Source organism: Oncorhynchus mykiss, chromosome 8 (genome assembly GCF_057628025.1).
Source record: "Oncorhynchus mykiss isolate SJ-2025 chromosome 8, ASM5762802v1, whole genome shotgun sequence".
NCBI classification, from domain to species: Eukaryota; Metazoa; Chordata; class Actinopteri; order Salmoniformes; family Salmonidae; genus Oncorhynchus; species Oncorhynchus mykiss.
This window is the reverse complement of record NC_143029.1, coordinates 22,045,664-22,067,572: the sequence shown is the minus strand read 5'-3', so window position 1 is coordinate 22,067,572 and position 21,909 is coordinate 22,045,664. Positions and strand designations below refer to the sequence as shown.

The 21,909-nt window shown below is 42.3% G+C and overlaps 1 protein-coding gene across 1 annotated transcript in view; it reads left to right on the top strand.

Annotated features, from left to right (window-relative positions):
• Positions 1-400: 400 nt before the first annotated feature.
• The window catches only part of LOC110529592 (discoidin, CUB and LCCL domain-containing protein 1), a 44,157-nt gene continuing 22,648 nt past the window's right edge, over positions 401-21,909 (top strand). The window contains exons 1-6 of the mRNA XM_021611935.3: positions 401-1,000; positions 4,865-5,083; positions 12,353-12,496; positions 15,033-15,084; positions 17,032-17,104; positions 20,631-20,764. Coding sequence (XP_021467610.2) covers positions 928-1,000; positions 4,865-5,083; positions 12,353-12,496; positions 15,033-15,084; positions 17,032-17,104; positions 20,631-20,764 — 695 coding nt within the window. The 5' untranslated portion in view covers positions 401-927. The remainder of the gene's footprint in view (positions 1,001-4,864; positions 5,084-12,352; positions 12,497-15,032; positions 15,085-17,031; positions 17,105-20,630; positions 20,765-21,909) is intronic.

Genomic DNA, 21,909 nt, shown 5'->3' with positions numbered 1-21,909 from the left:
ATTTATTTCAAATGTACTTATTTCCTCATATGAACTGTAATTCAGTAAAATCTTTGAAATTGTTTCATGTTGCATTTATATTTTTGTTCAGTGTATATAAATTAGATCTAATCAACCCATTAACGTAGGTCTTCCACACCTCACTGCCCTATGATCACCTTAAATGTTAATGAAAACAAACATCATCAATTAATCAGCTAGTCTAAAACACCCCACCAGAGTCACTTTTTATGTCATTAAATAAATAGCTAGAATAGCCAATGACCAATAGCATTGCAATTTATTACAGAATAGTAGGCCTACAAGTACCTTCTATTTGGCTGTTTTATCACTGGTGAACGTCACCTATCTTCTTAGGGATTGTTAAATTACATTTGGCATGTAGCCTATGTAAGCCTACAGGCTTAATGGTTAACCATTGAACTAAGTACTACTATACTTACTTTCAGTATTCCCATTCTAAGATAAAACAGCTCAGAGAGTTTCTAGGAGTAATGTTTGAAAGACAACTGGTTCTATTTTAGTCTGAGTTCTCAGTACCTCCTATTTGGCTGATTTGAGTTAGTATAAAAGGTCATGGGCCTATCTTTAAGCAGGGGTGTGCAGTTGAACTCAACAACAATTATTTTGATCAAGTGTTGCCTCTTGCCTGTCTTGGCTGCTCAACAAATATACTCCTCTTCCCAACGGACACCGTGGCTGTCAGACTGGTTGGTCGACCTGAGCACTGGGTGCCGCCTGTGGATGAAACACGGAAGAGTTCATTCAAGGAATCTACTGTGGAGATACAGGCAGGATAGAAGCACACGGAGCGCATCGGGATCCTTTGATTTACAGCAAACCTTCCTGAAGAAAATTATCCCATGAAGACGAGACAAATGTGTCTCCATATGCAATTTCGTTGCGTAACTTTGGATAAAATCTGAGATGTTGGGAAAGGAGAAACTTAATGGATTCTTTGTCGTTTGGACTATACTTTCCGCGTTTGGCGAAAAACTCGGTAAGTAAACTAACCGTCGTTAAAGCAACAGCGATTTACACGTTTACCCATGATTTTTTTTTTGTTGACTACAACAGATTGTTGGTAACAGGTCTCGCTACTTTATATTCAATGGAAACGGAATATTCCTTGATTCAGCATGGCACCGATAATTTGACATTTTACTAGACTTTGGTGTGCCATGTGTTGAAAGCACACCAGGCGTTTTTTATGTGCCTTAAACACATGGCACATAAAGGGTTAATAACACATTGTGTGTGGCTTGTTCAATAAGCCTCGAATGTTAAGTACTTGCCATAACTGGTTTGCCAATAATCAAATGTAACAATAGTGTGTGTCGTGTAATTACAATTAATTATGAATTTGTTACATTGAATCACTGTTAGGCTACATTGAGTTGAGATCAAACATGCAGGACGTTGTGAGAAAATAGAACCAGTCATTTTTTTCAGTTGTCTTTCAAACATTACTCCTTAACTCTCTGAGCTGTTTTACCTTAGAAGGGGAATATTGAAAGTAAGTATAGTAGTACTTAGTTCAATGGTTAACCATTAAACCTGTAGGCTTACATAGGCTACATACCAAATGTAATTTAACAACCCCTAAGAAGATAGGTGACTTTCACCAGTGATAAAACAGCCAAATAGGAGGTACTGGAGCTGAAACCATAATAGTTGTGTGTTTGATCATCCTCCTGTTTCACCACACTAATGGACGGCATGGCTCTCGATTCTGTAGTATTTGGCCTAATAGCCTACGTGCATTATAATGACAATGGAGCAGGGCCATCCTTTTGTGTCTGTGCTCCTGTGGTATTGTCTCTCCGTACCAAGGAGTCACCACTGGCTGCTGAACAATGCCCTACAGCGCCACGCATGCCTTAGCACTCAGTTTAGGAGACTCAGCCAAAGCTCTCCCACTGGCTGCCTTTGGGATCCTTGTGTGGATCCATGCAGTGAACAGTTTTAGTCCGATGCACATTGTAGTCTGACAGAGCTGGGAAGAATTGATTCCTGTCATTATTTGATGGTGTTTTCCCCCTCTACCTGGTATTACAGTATGTTGAGCCTCCCTGCCTGTCACATTGCATCTGCTTCCACAGATCCCCCTCTGAGTGTGTGAAGTGAATATTTAACGTTTGTCCTGAGGGCAGGAGTCAGCCAGGTGTTCAGGAGAGACGATGAGAGATGCACTGGCATTTAACATGTAAATAGCATAATTATATTCTCTGTAAGTAAAAATAAATGCATGAGTTTGCTGGTGTATATCAGTATGACTGAAGTGAAAAAAGATGCATAAAGGTTTTACTCTAGTGAACTATGTGCACTGCATAGAGAGAAATGCAACCTTGCTATGAATGAGGAATCTCAAGGAACAAAAAACGCAATAAGTGAAATCTGACTGAAACCTCCAACACATGAGCCCATATCTGAGAGGATCAGATAAATGTCTAGGTCATTGAAGATCTATATAAACAAAACAATGTCTTAGTAGGTCTATCTGCTGGGGACACTGTCATGTAAACATTTTGTTGTACAGTAGGTATTTAAAGTGCATGTGGGCTGAACCTTGATTTTTATTGTTCCAAACAAACCACTACCCGAAAAGGCTCTTGAGGGGATCTTAAAGTGCCCACTCTGACCTTCTCCTACTTTACCGTTGTGTGACGATACCACCGCCCCTGCGCTTGCCCCCAGGTGGGTAGCTGCATCTTGTTTACATTTTTCCGTCCCGCTGTGGTGTCCGCCTAGCCTCACATCTGGACTGAGTCCAGCCTTGGACCACAAAGGCCACTGTGTGTGCCTGCGCAGTGTGTGACGCTGACGTAACCATCACTGCATGGCTGTGGACTGGCCAGTCAAGTCAAAGCTGCCGTCATGTGTTTTTTAATAGCCTCATTCATTTGTCCACAGGCCAACTCATTTTCTTGAAATGTTTTTCCATTAAATGTGAGTTTACCTTCCTTGGAAAGAAGAGAGATCATTTAGAGATCCTTATCCAGAAACCAGTGTTATTTCATGCATGTTTTAGGCCTATGTGAAATGATCCTGCCATTGAAATCAAATCAAATTTTATTTGTCACATACACATGGTTAGCAGATGTTAATGCGAGTGTAGCGAAATGCTTGTGCTTCTAGTTCCGACAATGCAGTAATAACCAACAAGTAATCTAACTAACAATTCCAAAACTACTGTCTTGTACACAGTGTAAGGGGATAAAGAATATGTACATAAGGATATATGAATGAGTGATGGTACAGAGCAGCATAGGCAAGATACAGTAGATGGTATCGAGTACAGTATATACATATGAGATGAGTATGTAAACAAAGTGGCATAGTTAAAGTGGCTAGTGATACATGTATTACATAAGGATACAGTCGATGATATAGAGTACAGTATATACGTATGCATATGAGATGAATAATGTAGGGTAAGTAACATTATATAAGGTAGCATTGTTTAAAGTGGCTAGTGATATATTTACATCATTTCCCATCAATTCCCATTATTAAAGTGGCTGGAGTTGAGTTAGTGTCAGTGTGTTGGCAGCAGCCACTCAATGTGGACTATGTCTGGACTATGTGTTTCTGTTCTACATACATCTAAATTCAAGGGCCCAGTCCAAACACTAGCCCCTACCTCCAAGCCCCAACCTTCTAGGCACTTCATGTAGGCTAGATCTGAAGTAAATTGAATAGGGATGATGTATTGGGGATAGGTGTAAGCATAAGACATGTGATAGTAGCGCAACCTTTCCCTATGATAAGCTAGGTAGAATTTTCACCATATTGTTAATAAATATTGCTAATAATGTCACATCTACATGAAGTCTCTAGGGATTAGAGGGACAGGACCTAGGTCTGTGGGAAGCAGTCCAGTCCGGTGGCTGGTCTCTGTGGGCCACAGCTGCCATGAAGCCCTTGCAGGCCTGTTAGTGCTGTCACAAGTGTTAATGCCACACCCAGGGGGACAGTGGATTAACCTATCTGTAAACAGTGTCCACTGTGCCACCAGGGTGCTGAGCTAGGCCCGAGGCGTGGGAGCCACTGACACACCACACACACACACACACACGAAAGGGAAGCCCCACACCCTCTGAAAGAGCCTGGAGTTGGCCTAGCCCAAGCAGCTGAGCATATCAGACAGACACCCCACCTCTCGTACCACCCAAAGGGAATCTCTAGAAGAGAGAGCATTGCCTTTCTTGGAGGTTGTGTTTTTTTTGCTTAGCTGTGTCTGCATTCTTAAGCAGAAGTGCATCAGCCAGGTATTTCTGTGAAGTAACTCCTATTTGTTTTGACTTGTCTGTTTGAGAAGACGTTCGCTCATTGAGACATTGGCAAATTTTTACTCACTTTGATTGATGTAATTAAGACTGCCTTCCAATAGCTGTCATCAGAGCTTGTATTTGTCTGACACAATGCAATATGTACAGTGTCTTTTGTTTTGCTTGTCTTGACTTGTCTCCCTCCCTCAATGTCTACTTAACATACGTTATTCCTTTCATATGTACTGGCACATTCTCTATCTAGACCTGCTGCTTTCCTTGATTCATTTCAAACTGTCAGCTTGGTAAAATTAGTCATGTTGGCTAGCTAGCAAACTGAACAAAATGTCTCATTTACTGGTGAGGTTGTTTGGCGTGTTTGTGGAGTGAAAGTTGAGCCTTGAATGGTGAATGTTCTTATTTGCCTTCCAGTTTGAGAGAGTTAGTGTTTTTCTCCACCAAACTCCACCATCACGTGTGTTCCTCATATCATGGTTTAACTAGTCTTAAACAATTTAACAGAAATACAACACCAAAATGGAGACGGAACTTCTTCTGATCTAACTTGACTTCTCTCCTATGGTTTTGTCCAGATGACGGTTGTGGCCACTCCATGCTGGGCCCAGAGAGCGGTGTCCTCTCCTCTAAGAACTACCCGGGAACCTACCCCAACAACACCTGGTGCGAATGGAAGATCCGCGTGCCAGAGGGCAACAGCCTGGTCCTCAGGTTCGGAGACCTGGACGTGGAGGCACGGGACTGCCAGTCGGACTACGTCAAGGTCCTCAAGGGTGTCTACGGAGGCGAGCATGGTAAGTCTGAGTCAGCCATCTTGGCCTTGGCTATTGTCTCTCTGGTTCTATGTGGTGATGAAAGTGTGACCTAGCTAGCGGTGGTGCTGCACAGACCACAGTCTTCATAACATTCCTTCTCCACAGATGAAAAGCACATGTCAGACTGAGCTTCCCTATTCACTGAGTCAAGGACAGAGTTTCTTCTGGGGGATTTTTCTATATATAAAGAGCCGGAGGAGAAGGCGGATGTCTTTGTTGTACTTGAGAATAACCTCACACAAGGAGGAAGTTGTGGGTGATCCTGATGGTCCGAGGACATCCAAGCCAACAGAAGGACATTGAGCTCCAAAAGTATTGGGACAGTGACATTTTTTGATTGTTGTTTTGTCTCTGTACTCCAAAACTTTGGTATTTTCATCCATATTGGGTAAACCGTTTACAGAAGTTTTTGTACATAGTATTTTAGGGGACCAAAAGTATTGGGACAGATTCACTAGCTGTGAAAAGTTTAGTATTTGGTCCCATAATCATAGCATACAACAAAGTATGCTTGTTGTATACTGAACAAAAATATAAACGTAAAAATGTCAAAGATTTTACTGAGTTACAGTTTATATAGGGAAACCAGTCAATTGTAATAAATGAATTAGGCCCTAATCTATGGATTTCACATGATTGGGAATACAGATATGCATCTGTTGGTCACAGATACCTTAAAAAAAATATGGGCGTGGATCAGAAAACCAGTCCGTATCTGGTGTGACTACCATATGCCTCATACAGTGCGACACATATCCTTTGCATAAAGTTGATCAGTGTGCTGATTGTGACCTGTGTAATGTATTTTTTTTGTGTGTTTTTTTCATAATTTATTTATTTGCTACCCCCCTCTCCTCAAATTCGTGGTTTCCAATTGGTAGTTACACTCTTGTCTTATCGCTGCAACTCCCGTACAGACTCGGGAGAGACGAAGGTTGAGAGCGGTGCGTATTCTGAAACACAACCCAACCAAGCCGCACTGCTTCTTGACACAATGCCCACTTAACCCGGAGGCCAGCCGCACCAATGTGTCAGTGGAAACACCGTACACCTGGCGACCGTGTCAGCGTGCACTGCGCCCGGCCCGCCACAGGAGTTGCTCGTGCGCGATGGGACAAGGACATCCCTGGCGGCCAGACCCTCCCCTAAACTGCACGACACTGGGACAATTGTGCACCGCCCCATGGGTCTCCCAGTCACGGCCGGCTGCAACAGAGCCTGGACTCGAACACAGTGCCTTAGACCACTGCGCCACTCGGGAGGCCCGGCCTGTATAATGTTGTCCAACTCCTCTTCAATGACTGTGTGTAGTTGCTGCATTTTGGCGGGAACTGAAAAATGCTTTCGTACACGTCGATCCAGAGCATCCCAAACATGCTCAATGGGTGACATGTCTGGTGAGTATGCAGGCAATGTAAGAACTGGGACATTTTCATCTTCCAGGAATTGTGTACAGATCCTTGTGCATTGTCATGCTGAAACATGAGGTGATGGCGGCAGATTAATGGCATGACAATGGGCCTCAGGATATCATGGGGTCTCTGTGCATTAAAATTGGCATCAATAAAATGCTATTGTGTTTGTTGTCCGTATCCCCACGGACACCATGGGACATTCTTTACACAACTTTGACATCAGCAAACCGCTCGCCCACCTGCCCGGTACAGTTGAAACCAGGATTCATCCGTGAAGAGCACACTTCTCCAGTGTGCAAGTGGCCATCGAAGGTGAGCATTTGCCAGGTGTCAGGTGGATGGATTATCTTGGCGAAGGAGAAATGCTCACTAACCAATGTAAAGAAATGTGCACAACGTGAGAGAAATAAGCTTTTTGGGCTTCTGGAACATTTCTGGGATTTTTTATTTCAGCTCATGGGACCAACACTTTACATGTTGTGTGCTATGAATATGGGACCAACACTTTACATGTTGTGTGCTATGAATATGGGACCAAATATGTAATGTTTTGCTACTTTAATACACATATATGTGGATTTGTCCCAATACATTTATTCACCTAAAATGGGGGGAATATGTACAAAGAGTGCTGTAATTTGTAAACGGTTCACCTGATATGGATGAAAATTTCCCCAAATTAAAGCTGACAGTCTGCACTTTAACCTCCGTCATTGTATCATTTCAAATCCAAAGTGCTGGAGTACAGGGTCAAAACAATCAAAAATGTGTCACTATCCCAATACTTTTGGAGCTCACTGTATTTCATTGTAGGCTCTCTTTTACCTTGATCTCTATGGGCTTTGATGGGGTTTGACCATATTTGTTGGTGGGTTTGACAAGTGCTGTTGGGTAGTTCCACCTCAAAAAGCACAAGAAAGGTTTCGACACCAACCATATCAGATTGTTCTGAAATCTTTTCTGTTGTTAGAAACAGATAAGATTAGCATTCCTGCAACATTATTTTGTTTCTAATATTATTTTATCTTTGAGAAATTAAGCTAATTGATTGCATCTAAATTGGCCATTTAAATGTATAGGATTCATATAATATTACAAAAATATAGTACCTAGCATTCGATTTGGACCAAACCTTTTTCTAACAATGAGTTAGACCTGAGGAATCCAAAGGAATGGTCAAAAGCCACCTACAGACACCGCACGCCAATCCCACCTAACGAGTATATAGTATCAGTTCTCTGTGTCTGACAAGTAGTATGGACCTGCGGCTTGGAGTATTGTTTCTTTATCCTATGAAATGTATTCCCAGTGAATTTGGTGATATTTTCCCCCTTTCAGAGAAATTAGTCATTGAATGTGTTAGGTTTATGTCCCATCCTACATCCTGATATTACCAGGTTCTGACTAGAGGTCAACTGATTAATCGGAATGGCTGATTAATTAGGGCCGATTTCAAGTTTTCATAACAATCGGTAATCTGCATTTTTGGACACCGATCATGGCCGATTACATTGCACTCAACGAGGAGACTGAGTGGCAGGCTGACTACCTGTTATGTTATGTGAGTGCAACAAGGAGCCAAGGTAAGGTGCTAGCTAGCATTAAACGTATCTTATAAAAAACAATCGATCTTAACATAATCACTGGTTAACTACACATGGTTGATATTACTAGTTTATCTAGCTTGTCCTGCGTTGCATATAGTCGATGCAGTGCCTGTTAATTTATCATTAAATCATAGCCTACTTCGCCAAACGGGTGATTTAACAAGCCCATTCACAAAAAAAGCACTGTCGTTGCACCAATGTGTACCTAACCATTTAAAAAAAAAAAAATCAATACACAAGTATATATTTTTAATCCTGCATATTTAGTGAATATTGCCTGCTAACATGAATTTCTTTTAACTAGGGAAATTGTGTCACTTCTCTTGCGTTCTGTGCAACAGAGTCAGGGTATATGCAGCAGTTTGGGCTGCCTGGCTCGTTGTGAACTGTGAGGACTATTTCTTCCTAACAAAGACGGGCAACTTCTCCAAACGGGGGATGATTTAACAAAAGCGCATTTGCGAAAAAAGCATAATCGTTGCACGAATGTACCTAACCATAAACATCATTGCCTTTCTTAAAATCAGTACACAGAAGTATATATTTTTAATCCTGCATATTTAGTTAAAATAAATTCATGTTAGCAGGCAATATTAAGTTAGGGAAATTGTTACTTTTTTTGCGTTCATTGCACTCAGAGTCAGGGTATATGCAACAGTTTGGGCCGCCTGGCTCTTTGCCAGAATTTTACGTAATTATGACATAACATTGAAGGTTGTGCAATGTAACAGGAATATTTAGACTTATGGATGCCACCCATTAGATAAAATATGGAACGGTTCCGTATTTCACTGAAAGAATATACGTTTTATTTTCTAAATGACAGTTTCCAGATTTTACCATATTAATGACCGAAAGGCTCGTATTTCTGTGTGTTATTATGTTATAATTAAGTCTATGATTTGATATTTGATAGAGCAGTCTGACTGAGCGGTGGTAGGCAGCAGCAGGCTCGTAAGCATTCATTCAAACAGCACTTTCATGCTCTTCGCTGTGCTTCAAGCATTGCTCTGTTTATCAAATCGTCATTGTGTCAAGAGATATAGTACTAAAACACTTGAGCGTCTCTCTTGATCCTAGGTCCTGGCAGAGTTGTGCAGACTCAGGACAACCGAGCTTTGAAGGAATACGCAGATTTAAAGAGGAGTCCGTAATTTGCTTTCTAATAATCATAATCTTTTCCTCAAAGAAGTTCATGAATTTATCACTGCTAAAGTGAAAGTCATCCTCTCTTGGGGAATGCTGCTTTTTAGTTAGCTTTGCGACAGTATCAAAAAGGATTGTTCTTATTTTCCTCAATTAAGTTAGAAAAATAGGATGATCGAGCAGCAGTAAGGGCTCTTCGGTACTGTCTTTCCAAGCTAGTCGGAAGACTTCCAGTTTGGTGTGGCGCCATTTCCGTTCCAATTTTCTGGAAGCTTGCTTCAGAGCTCGGGTATTTTCTGTGTACCAGGGAGCTAGTTTCTTATGAAAAATGTTTTTAGTTTTTAGGGGTGCAACTGCATCTAGGGTATTGCGCAAGGTTAAATTGAGTTCCTCAGTTAGGTGGTTAACTGATTTTTGTCCTCTGGCGTCCTTGGGTAGACAGAGGGAATCTGGAAGGACATCAAGGAATCTTTGTGTTGTCTGTGAATTTATAGCACGACTTTTGATGGTCCTTGGTTGGGGTCTGAGCAGATTATTTGTTGCAATTGCAAACTTAATAAAATAGTGGTCCGATAGTCCAGGATTATGAGGAAAAACATTAAGATCCACAACATTTATTCCATGGGACAAAACTAGGTCCAGAGTATGACTGTGACAGTGAGTGGGTCCAGAGACATGTTGGACAAAACCCACTGAGTCGATGATGGCTCCGAAAGCCTTTTGGAGTGGGTCTGTGGACTTTTACATGTGAATATTAAAGTCACCAAAGATTAGAATATTATCTGCTATGACTACAAGGTCCGATAGGAATTCAGGGAACTCAGTGAGGGACGCTGTATATGGCCCAGGAGGCCTGTAAACAGTAGCTATAAAAAGTGATTGTGTAGGCTGCATAGATTTCATGACTAGAAGCTCAAAAGACGAAAACAGCATTTTTTTTTTGTTGTTGTAAATTGAAATTTGCTATCGTAAATGTTAGCAACACCTCCGCCTTTGCGGGATGCACGGGGGATATGGTCACTAGTGTAGCCAGGAGGTGAGGCCTCATTTAACACAGTAAATTCATCAGGCTTAAGCCATGTTTCAGTCAGGCCAATCACATCAAGATTATGATCAGTGATTAGTTCATTGACTATAATTGCCTTTGAAGTAAGGGATCTAACATTAAGTAGCCCTATTTTAAGATGTGAGGTGACTTCAAGCCTATCAACTCCTGAGATTAGGCTGGTGTAACCGATGTGAAATGGCTAGCTAGTTAGCAGGGTGCGCGCTAATGGCGTTTCAAACGTCACTCGCTCTGAGACTTGGAGTAGTTGTTCCCCTTGCTCTGCAAGGGCCGCGGCTTTTGTGGAGCGATGGGTAACGATGCTTCGAGGGTGGCTGTTGTCGATGTGTTCCTTGTTCAAGCCCAGGTAGGGGCGAGGAGAGGGACGGAAGCTATACTGTTACACGGGCAATACTAAAGTGTCTATAAGAACATCCAATAGTCCAAGGTATATGAAATACAAATGGTAAAGAGAGAAATAGTCCTATATTTCCTATAATAACCTAAAACTTCTTACCTTGGAATATTGAAGACTCATGTTAAAAGGAACCACCAGCTTTCATATGTTCTCATGTTCTGAGCAAGGAACTTAAACGTTAGCTTTCTTACATGGCACATATTTCACTTTAACTTTCTTCTCCAGCACTTTGTTATTACATTATTTAAACCAAATTGAACATGTTTCATTATTTATTTGAGGCTAAATGGATTTTATTGATGTATTATATTAAGTTAAAATAAGTGTTCATTCAGTGTTGTTGTAATTGTCATTATTACAAATAAATACATTTTTAAAAAATGGCCTATTAATCGGTACCAGTTTTTTTTGGTCCTCCAATTATCGGTGTTGGAAAAATCATAATCGGTCGACCTCTAGTTCTGACCCCCCTTAGTCACAGTATTTCTGACAAGTAATTAGACGTCTTGGGTTTTCTCCATGTTAGCAGCGCGTAGCACCACACAGAAAGCGTTTGTCATGCAGCACTATAGCAGGATGTCTCTCCTCCAGCCTGCCACTACTACTCTGAGTAAGAATTACTGGGCTGGAGGGAGGCTGGTGTGAAGAGCAGGATATGGGCTGAGGGTAGTGTTGAGCTGCTATATCCATCATGCTGTGGTGAATGATCATCATGCCCACTTTGCAATCCACCCACAGCTGAGGTTACCAATACAGAGGCCAGGGTGTCAGAGGCCCTTTGAAACCTCAGTGGTGAAACACGGAATGCCTTGGCTTCTCTCCTCAACAGCTTCCTGGTGAAAGTATTCCATCACTGACCAGGTTTCACAACATGCTTTGCTCATAAATATCCTTAGGAATTTGTGATATTTACAGTATCCCATTCCCGGTCATACCTTGAAAGTTGTATTTTCACACTTCTTTGAAACTCCTTATATGACCCGTCAAATGTTCCGTAGGGCAATAGGACTGGGGAATGTAATAATTTTTTCATCATGAAATCCCTCAGGGTTGTTGACGTGTAGTTCAGTGAGGGAGTGGATATAGTGATTTCCACCCAGAGGATGTGGTTGCCATGGAGCTGACTGGTGGAGGCCTCATGTTTCATCATGGTCGTCAGGTGAAGCAAAGCCACACATGCCATTGAGACCAAACATAACCAGCACTGGCTGCCTGGCTGAGACCCGGTCTTTGGAAAGGGCCCTGGGCACTGTGCTGGGTTTGGGTGTCTCTCTCTCTCTCCCCCTCCCTTTGTCTGCAAAAGGGAAGCATTTTTTCCTCCTGTGTGCGATAGAGAGGAAGAGCTGTTCAGATGACATGTGATTTAGGTTGTTGGGGCTGAAAATAGAGAGCCTGTCAGGGAGACCTGGAGGGACAAACAGCCCCTGTGGGGTGGTGGGTAGGGGGGACCGTGTAGATGGCAGGTCAGAACCTGTCTGTCTCTCCCACCTCTCTGACCTCAGATATGGTCGCACCATCTTGTGTTGGTCATTTGGAATATGAAATAAGGTCACATTGCTGTCAAAATGCAGATGAATGGTGGTTATGATAGACCTATGTCCATCTCTCCTGTTGCAGTGTATGGGACGTTCTGTGGCAGCCTGAAGTCCTACCCAAGAGAGGTACACACGGACTCCAATGAGGTCATGGTCCAGTTCCGCAGCGGGCGCCACATCTCAGGCCGAGGGTTCCTGTTCTCCTACTCCTCAGGGGACCACAGAGGTTTGAGACTCTCCCTCTCTCGATCTACACCTAAACTAATGATTTAATGCTGTTTCATGCCAAAACAATGATCTTCATAAGAATACACCGTTGTCTGAATTCTACATGTGTGTTTTTCTGTGCGGTCCTTTGGTTGGCCTTCTCTTTCCACTAAGGACAGTCAGTGCTACTGGTTAATCAGCTGTGCCACGTGCCACCACCGCCTGTCCTGTCCTCTCCTTAGGGTGAACCCAGAAGGGTTGGGGCTGTTTCTACTAGAGGTCGACCGATTAATTAGGGTTGATTTCATAACAATCGGAAATTGGTGTTTTTGGGGGCCGATTTTGCCAATTTAAAAACATTAATTTGATTTTTTTATACCTTTATTTAACTTGTCAAGTCAGTTAAGAACACATTCTTATTTTCAATGATGACCTATGAACGGTGGGTTAACTGCCTTGTTCAGGGGCAGAACGACCGATTTTCACCTTGTCAGCTCGGGGTCCAATCTTGAAACCTTACAGTTAACTAGTCCAACGCTCTATCCACCTGCCTCTCATTGCACTCCAAGAGGAGTGCCTGTTACGCGAATGCAGTAGAAGCCAGGGTAAGTTGCTAGCTAGCATTAAACTTATCTTATTATTATTATTATTTTTTACCTTGGCAAGTCAGTTAAGAACAAATTCTTATTTTCAATGACTGCCTAGGAACAGTGGGTTAACTGCCTGTTCATGGGCGGAACGACAGATTTGTACCTTGTCAGCCCGAGGATTCGAACTTGCAACCTGTCGGTTACTAGTCCAACGCTCTAACCACTAGGCTAACCTGCCGCCCCTTATAAAAAACAATCAATCAATCAATCATAATCACTAGTTATAACTACACATGGTTGATGATATTACTTGTTTATCTAGCGTGTCCTGCTTTGCATATAATCGATGCAACGCTGGGGGATGATTTAACAAAAGCGCATTTGCGAAAAAAGCACAATCGTTGGACGACTGTACCTAACCATAAACACCAATGGCTTTCTTAAAATCAATAAACAGAAGTATATATTTTTAAACCTGCATATTTAGCTAAAAGAAATCCAGGTTAGCAGGCAATATTAACTAGGTGAAATTGTGTCATTTTTCTTGCGTTCATTGCACTCAGAGTCGGGGTATATGCAACAGTTTGGGCTGCCTGGCTCATTGCGAACTAATTTGCCAGAATGTGCGTAATTATGACATAACATTGAAGGTTGTGCAATGTAACAATACTATTTAGACTTAGGGATGCCATCTGTTAGATAAAATACCGAACGGTTCCATATTTCACTGAAAGAATAAACGTTTTGTTTTCGAAATGATAGTTTCTGGATTCGACCATATTAATGACCAAAGGCTCATATTTCTGTGTGTTATTATGTTATTATTAAGTCTGATTTGATAGAGCAGTCTGACTGAGCAGCAGCAGGCTCGTAAGCATTCATTCAAACAGCACTTTCGTGCATTTTGCCAGCAGCTCTTCTCAAGCACAGCGCTGTTTATGACTTCAAGCCTATCAGCCTAATGGCTAGTGTAACCAATGTGAAATGGCTAGCTAGTTAGCTGGGTGTGCGCTAATACCGTTTCAAACGTCACTCGTGTGAGGTAGGGGCGAGGAGAGGGACGGAAGCTATACTGTTACACTGACAATACTATGGTGCCTATAAGAACATCCAATAGTCAAAGGTATATGCAATACAACTGGTATAGAGAGAAATAGTCCTATAAATAATATATTAACTACAACCTAAAACCTCTTACCTTGGAATATTGTCTCATGTTAAAAGGAACCACCAACTTTCATATGTTCTCATGTTCTGAGCAAGGAACTTAAACGTTAGCTTTTTTACTGGGCACATATTGCACTTTTACTTCACCAACACTTTGTTTTTGCATTATTTAAACCAAATTGAACATGTTTCATTATTTATTTGAGGCTAAATAGATTTTTATTGATGTATTATATTAGGTTAAAATAAGTGTTCATTCAGTATTGTTGTAATTGTCATTATTACAAATACATTTAAAAAAAATTGGCCTATTAATCGGTATCTCCTTTTTTGGTCCTCCAATAATCGGTATCGGCGTTGAAAAAAATCATAATTGGTCGACCTCTAGTTTCTACATGCAGCATTATCAGACACAGCATAGACTGACGTAAGTCAGACCATATTGAATGACACACAGTCACGCTGTGTATGTGATGATCCAGGAGATTCCAGGAGTTTACAAACTGGTTTTGGTGGTTATACCTGTTTCCACCATTATTATGTTGTTGACCAAAACATCATGTAGTTGATCACTAAGAGCAATAACTGTGTGTGGTGCGGGTGTGTGTGTGTCTGTGCGAGTGTGACACGAATGCTCATCCCAGAGGGAGTGAAGGAAGCAGGGTCTACATCCTGTTGTTGTGGTCCTTTCTGGTCCACAGGGCTGGTTTCCTCTGTCTGCTCTACTACTGATCACATGGTATTTTCTCCCCTCATTGTTTCTCATTGTTTGGCTCCTCCCCTGTTTTCTGCCCTCAGATCTGCTCACATGTTTGGATAAAGGCAGCCATTTCTCAGATTTAAAATACAGGTAAGGTTGTTTCATATGTGGCTGTGTGTCTGAGACAAGTCAAATGTCTTGCTTTGAGTCCTTGGTTAACTGTAATGACAATAGATTCCTAGCTTGATTATGGGCCTTAATCAAAAATATTACCCCTTGTTATCCCTCAGCTAGTCAATTATCTAATTTCCTCAATATTCTGAAATATACAGTTGAAGTCGGAAGTTTACATACACTTAGGTTGGAGTTATTAAAACTTGTTTTTCAGCCACTCCACACATTTCTAGTTAACAAACTATAGTTTTGGCAAGTCGGTTAGGACATCTACTTTGTGCATGGCACAAGTAATTTTTCAATTTGTCCATTGTTTTCAGACAGTTTATTTCACTTATAGTTCACTGTATCACTATTCCAGTAGGTCAGAAGTTTACATACACTAAGTTGACTGTGCCTTTAAACAGCTTGTAAAATTCCAGAAAATGGTGTAATGGCTTTAGACGCTTCTGATAGGCTAATTGACATCATTTGAGTCAATTGGAGGTGACCTGTGGATGTATTTCAAGGCCTACCTTCAAACTCAGTACCTCTTTGCTTGACATCATGGGAAAATCAATAGAAATCCGCCAAGACCTCAGAATTTTTTTTTTTGTAGACCTCCAGCAATTTCCAAACGCCTGAAGGTACGCCACGTTCATCTGTACAAACAGTAGTATGCAAGTGTAAACACCATGGGACCACGCAGCCGTCATACCGCTCAGGAAGAAGACACGTTCTGTCTTCTAGAGATGACTGTACTTTGGTGCGAAAAGTGCAAATCAATCCCAGAACAACAGGAAGGACCTTGTGAAGATGCTGGAGGAAATTGGTACAAAAGTATCGATATCCACAGTAAAATGAGTCCTATATTGACATAGCCTTTAACGCCGCTCAGCAAGGAAGAAGCCACTGCTCCAAAACCGCCGTAAAAAAATCCAGATTATGTTTTGCAACTGCACAGGGGGACAAAGATTGTACTTTTTGGAGAAATGTCCTCTGGTCTGATGAAACAAAAATATAACTGTTTGGCTATAATGAACATCATTATGTTTGGAGGAAAAAGGGGCTTGCAAGCCGAAGAACACCATCCCATCTGTGAAGCACAGGGGTGGCAGCATCAGGTTGTGGGGTTGCTTTGCTGCAGGAGGGATTGGTGGACTTCACATGATGCAATCTATTTTGTGAAGGAAAATGATGTGGATATATTGAAGTAACATCTCAAGACATCAGTCAGGAAGTTAAAGCTTGGTTGCAAATGGGTCTTCCAAATGGACAACGACCCCAAGCATACTTCCAAAGTTGGTATTGGAGTGGTCATCACAAAGCCCTGACCCCAATCCTATAGACAACTTGTGGGCAGAACTGAAAATGCGTGTGCGAGCGAGGAGGCCTACAAACCTGACTCCACCAGCTCTGTCAGGAGGAATGGGCCAAAATTCACCCAACTTATTGTGGGAAGCTTGTGGAAGGCTACCCGAAATGTTTGACCAAAGTTAATCAGTTTAAAGGCAATGTTACAAAATACTAATTGAGTGTATGTAAACTTCTGACCCACTGGGAATGTGATAATTCTCTCTATTATTATTCTGACATTTCACATTCTTAAATAAAGTAGTGATCCTAACTGACCTAAGACAGGGCATTTTTACTTAAATTAAATGTCAGGAATTGTGAAAAACGTTTAAATGTATTTTGCTAAGGTGTATGTAAACATCTGACTTCAACTGTATATATACAATTTAGATTCAAGTATCTTATACATCTCCATTAAGTCCATTTTGTCCCATTAGAGTGTAGTAATGTTGATGGTGTAAGCAGAGACCGTGTCTGGTGTGAAGTGATTACTTACCACTCCACTGAACCGTGTCCATCTGGGGAAATTGACAGGATGGGGCCAATGCGTTGTCAACAAGTGTGTTCTATTGTTGTCTATCCTCACAGGAAGTACTGTCCGGCAGGATGCAAAGCAGTGGCAGGTGACATATCCGGGGACATTTCCCAGGGTTACAGGCATGTAAGTAAAAGTCTAGTCCTTCTCAAAGGTAGCCTATTCACTGTCTTTTTTCCAGGTTTATAAAGAGGACAGAAATGCTGTTTGGTCTCTGCCTCCCCCCAGGGGAAAGTTTTTAACCACAGATGTTGGTTTGCAGAGTAGGTATTTACGAGGCATCGTTGTGTTGTTGGAAGCCTTGGCAGCAGTTCTGTCCTAACAGGTTCTAGTCCCCTGAAGCAGCCAGCCAAGCACTTGTTTGTTTACCCTTGATTACATTGTCCTGTCTTCTGTCAGAGGAACACGACTGTTCTGAGGCACCACTTGGAGCACCTCAGCCCATAGGTGCTTCAAGTAGTACTAGGTCTGAATGGGCCCTTGTTAGGCGCAGAAACAGACACACCAGAAGCTGGACGTGAGAAGTTGTCCCCGGGCTAACCAGTTGTTGCTGGTGCTTTTGTCTGGCTGCTGTTGTGGAACACACATAAAGTGGTTGTGGAGGTATATTGGATGGGTCATCTGTTTATGTAACTGTGGTGCATTTTGACTCAGCAGCAGAGCTGGGCTTTGCTGTTAGGTTGCATCACAGGGCAGCCAAACCACAGGGGCAAGGCAACTGTAAAGCCTGGTCCAGTTGGGCTGTGTGAGTGTTTGTGTGTAACTCGGTCTGCTTTGTCTTAGGGCTTGTGTACTGTAGAATGCTTTGGGCTCATTACACACAGTTAGAGCTAGAGATGTCTACCTCTCTTTGTAAGGCTGTTTCATTGTAATACCTGGAAATAGTAGATAATGTGTAATACCATAAGGTGTCTAACACTCTGAGGTGAACAGCCAAACACGCATATAGACTAAGCTCTGTGAGAAGATTCTGGTCACTGTATTCACCAAAATACTCCAGAACTGTAGTTATGCTAGTCCTCCTCTCTATGGAGCTCAGGATGCATTTCATGTGGGTCACCTGGATGGGTCAATCCCAGTGGTCCTCTGGCTCTGCTACCCTGGCCAGCCCTGCATGGGGTTCAGTATCTAAAAAGAGAGGGTCTTTCCAGACCAGGGACTTTCCAAGCCTCCTGAGGTTTTGCTCTCTCTGGGGTTTGATCAGGGCTATTGAGCGGCTGCCCACCGGCCAGGCGGTCAGTGTGACAGACAGCTCCAGGCTTAGGAAGCACAGCAGGGAGCCCCAGCCCCACAACAATAGGCCTGGAGGAGCACAACAACAGAGAACCTCTCAACGCTCCACCGTCTGCTGGGAAGAAGGATGAGCATCGAGGGCTTGGCGTGTGCCGAGGGCTTGGCGTGCATCCCAAATGGCACCCTATTCCCTTTATAGTGCACTACTTTTGAACAGGACCCATAGGGATCTGGTTGAAAGTAGTGCACTATATAGGGAATAGGGTGCCATTTGGGAGAGACTGGGCCAGAGCGATTGATTAGTCCGCGCAGGCTATTGTATAGGGAGGGTTTGGTGGAGGGCCTAGATTATGAGGAGATGATGCCTGTGGAACAGAAGGTGTTTATCTGTCCACTGCACCCATTCAATAGACACACTCATTAGCATTTAGACCAACACAACAGTCTGAATGACTTCTGGGCGGTTTGTAGTATGGCATTAATGGTTCCTCAGAGTCTATTTATTACAACCATACAAGACCTACACATTGTGGCTATGTATTTGATACACTGTGTATCTGTAATTAATGTGGTTATCATACCATATGTCATCATTCAGTGTTAATAAGAACTAAGTGAATTAATAATTTAGCAACATATTTTGTTGGTTGAAAGGTCTACTTAGTTAGTGCTTTTGACCCTTGGGAAATAACAGCAGGGAAGTAAGTGACAGCAGGGAAGTAAGTGACATTTTGATAGTTCCTCTCCTATTCTGTAGTATTTCACCCCCTGCTGCTAAGATGAAATAGTCTGCATAGGTTTAGACAAGGAGGTTAACAGAAGCAGGACACATGGGCAATCTCAGTTAGAACCAGACGGTCTTTGGCTGATGTAGTCAAGCCATTATCTAGTCTAATACACTCCTACTAGTAGCAGTAGCACAAGCCTTGAACCCAGCCCTGCTCCAGCAACAGTCCATGATTAGTCTCTAGCCATAACTCTGACTGGGGCCATGATATACAAACTACCAGAGCCTATCCATCTGCTCCACCGGCTGACAGACAGGCAGGGCAGAGTTCAATGTATTTACGGTGTGGTAGTCGGCCCACCCGGCAGTGTATAAATGATCAGAGTAATAATAACGAGACAGTTAAATCTGACCCAAGAGCAGCTGTTAGTCCAGATAAGCGGCAGCCAGGCCTCTGTAAAGCAGCTCCTCAGGGCCCCAGCCACTGGCCCCCGATCTGTACCATGGAGCTGTCGAGCAGCCTCTCCCCCTCCCCTCCCTCCCCCACTCAGAGGAGAATAGTGCTCACCTATAACAGCCAGTCTGTAATGGCTTTTTACAGGGAAAGGGAGGAAATAGCTGCAGGCTGAAATGAGACGTAACTGATTTTAACACTGAGCTTTTACCTTGTCTCCATGTTGAAGTTAGATTATATATTTATATTTCTTTCAGTCTTTTTCATCATGTTTGAACAACAATACTTTTTCAGAAATTCATTTTTCACCTATATTAGTGTTTGAGTGCTCCTTGATGGACTTTATGGAGAATTTTTATCAGCTGAGCTACGGTTCATTTTTACAGCACTCCAGTGATTTCCATGTTAATTGTAAGGCATTTCACGTTGTCTTGTGGAGGAAATGCCTGTTTTTATCCATCAAAGAGCTCCTTTTAACCTGTCCCAGCCCTTCATTTCAGCAGCAGGGTGGGGCAATCTCTAAGAGGTAGGCATCTAGCTATTACAAAGGTACTGAATGTTATGTGACAAAGTACTGCTTTCCTAAGTAACACACCACAGAGAAGTATGTTTGACATTCCTCCTACAGCTGCAATTACTGTAAATATTGACCCCGAATGCAATCACAATGTGCCTTTTTTTTCCCACGTGTAAATGAAGTGTGAAGTGATTGAGAATGCATGGGGCTTATTTTAGATTAGCGTCTACTGTGGCTCCATGTCATGAGATTTTAATTTGGGATGAGATGCCTGCGCTCCCACTGCTGACACAGATTAATGACGGGGAGCTGCACTGCTCTCCTATGTGCCATGTTGAAGGGAACCTCAGACATGAGAGGAATGGTGCACTGATGGAAGCAGTAGTCCAAGCTCATTCACTTTTGTTGAAAGTCCAAGTTTTATGTATGTATTTCGTGGCCCACACTCTCTTGGTGAAATGTTTATTGAATGGTAGCACCACACACAGTTTGGCTAGCTCAGACTTCCATTACGAGGGTGTCTGGAGTTTTACACTTCTCCCACCTTCTCTGTGTTTAGCCCTGGTTGTTATCTGAGCTGTGATTGTCTGTTATAGCATATCTGTCTCTTGTTCCAGACCTCTATGATGTGTTTGTCTTTCTCTATATCACACCTGTGGTCTCTGTGGTTTCAGACCTCAGTTCTGTATGTCTAATATATTATATCTCTCTGTTGTTTCAGACGTCTGTGCTGTGTAAGGCTGCCGTTCATGCAGGGGTTATCCTGGATGAGTTAGGAGGCTGGGTATCCGTGGAGACCCACAAAGGCCTGAGTCACTACCACGCCACCAGAGCCAATGGGATCCAATCCAAAGAGTGAGTACTGGGGAATTTACAGGCCATGACTCAGAGGATGGGCAGCACAACAGCAGTAGACTTGAATGTTAGGCCTCACATGTTGTCCTTCACAGCACTATAGGTTTTAGGTACCAATTGGTGTCCACAAACATTAGCCACTGGTTTAGGATTGATCTTTTTAACAGTCTGATGGAAGTTGTTGATAATAACTCTCCTAAGAGGAGCATAAACCTGCATGATGGGACAACTCTTATTTTTTATGTCATCTCTGCTTCGAGTCCTAAATAAATGTCTGCTGCCCCAGACCTTGGCCAGGTTTACCTAGGTAGAAACCAGATTAATCAGACAGGGCTAGCTTGCTAGCATTCCTGCACTGTGATGATAGATTAGCTGGCTTCTCACAAATGTCAGAGACAGTCAGTCTTGCCTATGGCATTCATAGAGATGTATGATGGAGTTCTGAGGTGGGGGAAGAGAGAATAATAGTGTCCATCAGTCATAATTGACTAAAGCTTGTAGTTGTATAGTCAGTTTGTATACATGTAACACAGTGATGCATCACTAATATGATGACAGCAGAGTGAAGGCGAAGGGGCTTGAAATAATTTGATTTGATTCTTAAAGAAATGGCCATCCCTCAAGCTGTCCTTAATGTTCAGTGGGGGAGGAGCATTTTGTCATTTTGAAGTAATGCATGCAAACCTAACGTGATAAGTCGTTCATATCAAATAGGCTTCAGAGCCCCTAAGCCTAGCTATGTGAATGCATTGGTGCAGTGATAGCAAATCAAATTGTGACATTTTGAAATATATAGGTTCGGTTTTCAAATATTACCCTGTATTGATTTGCCCTCTACACATATCGAGCACTGCACATCAATCAATCACTTTCTAAATGTGTAAATGTGAACTCTTATTATGTGTAGCAAATAAATCTTAATTGTAGCAGTACATAAACATTTCGTCCTACTGAACCTGTGTATTAACATATTGTACACTCACATTTTCTTTCTAGCCATGTAACAACATTGCACAAGCTTTGCAAACATATTCTATACAAAGGAAACATGCATGGGGTCTTTATACATTTTCTTCATTGCATTCACTGGCTGAACATGCACTGCTGAATTGAATATGTTCAGTGTTGTTCTCTGGCTCCTGAAA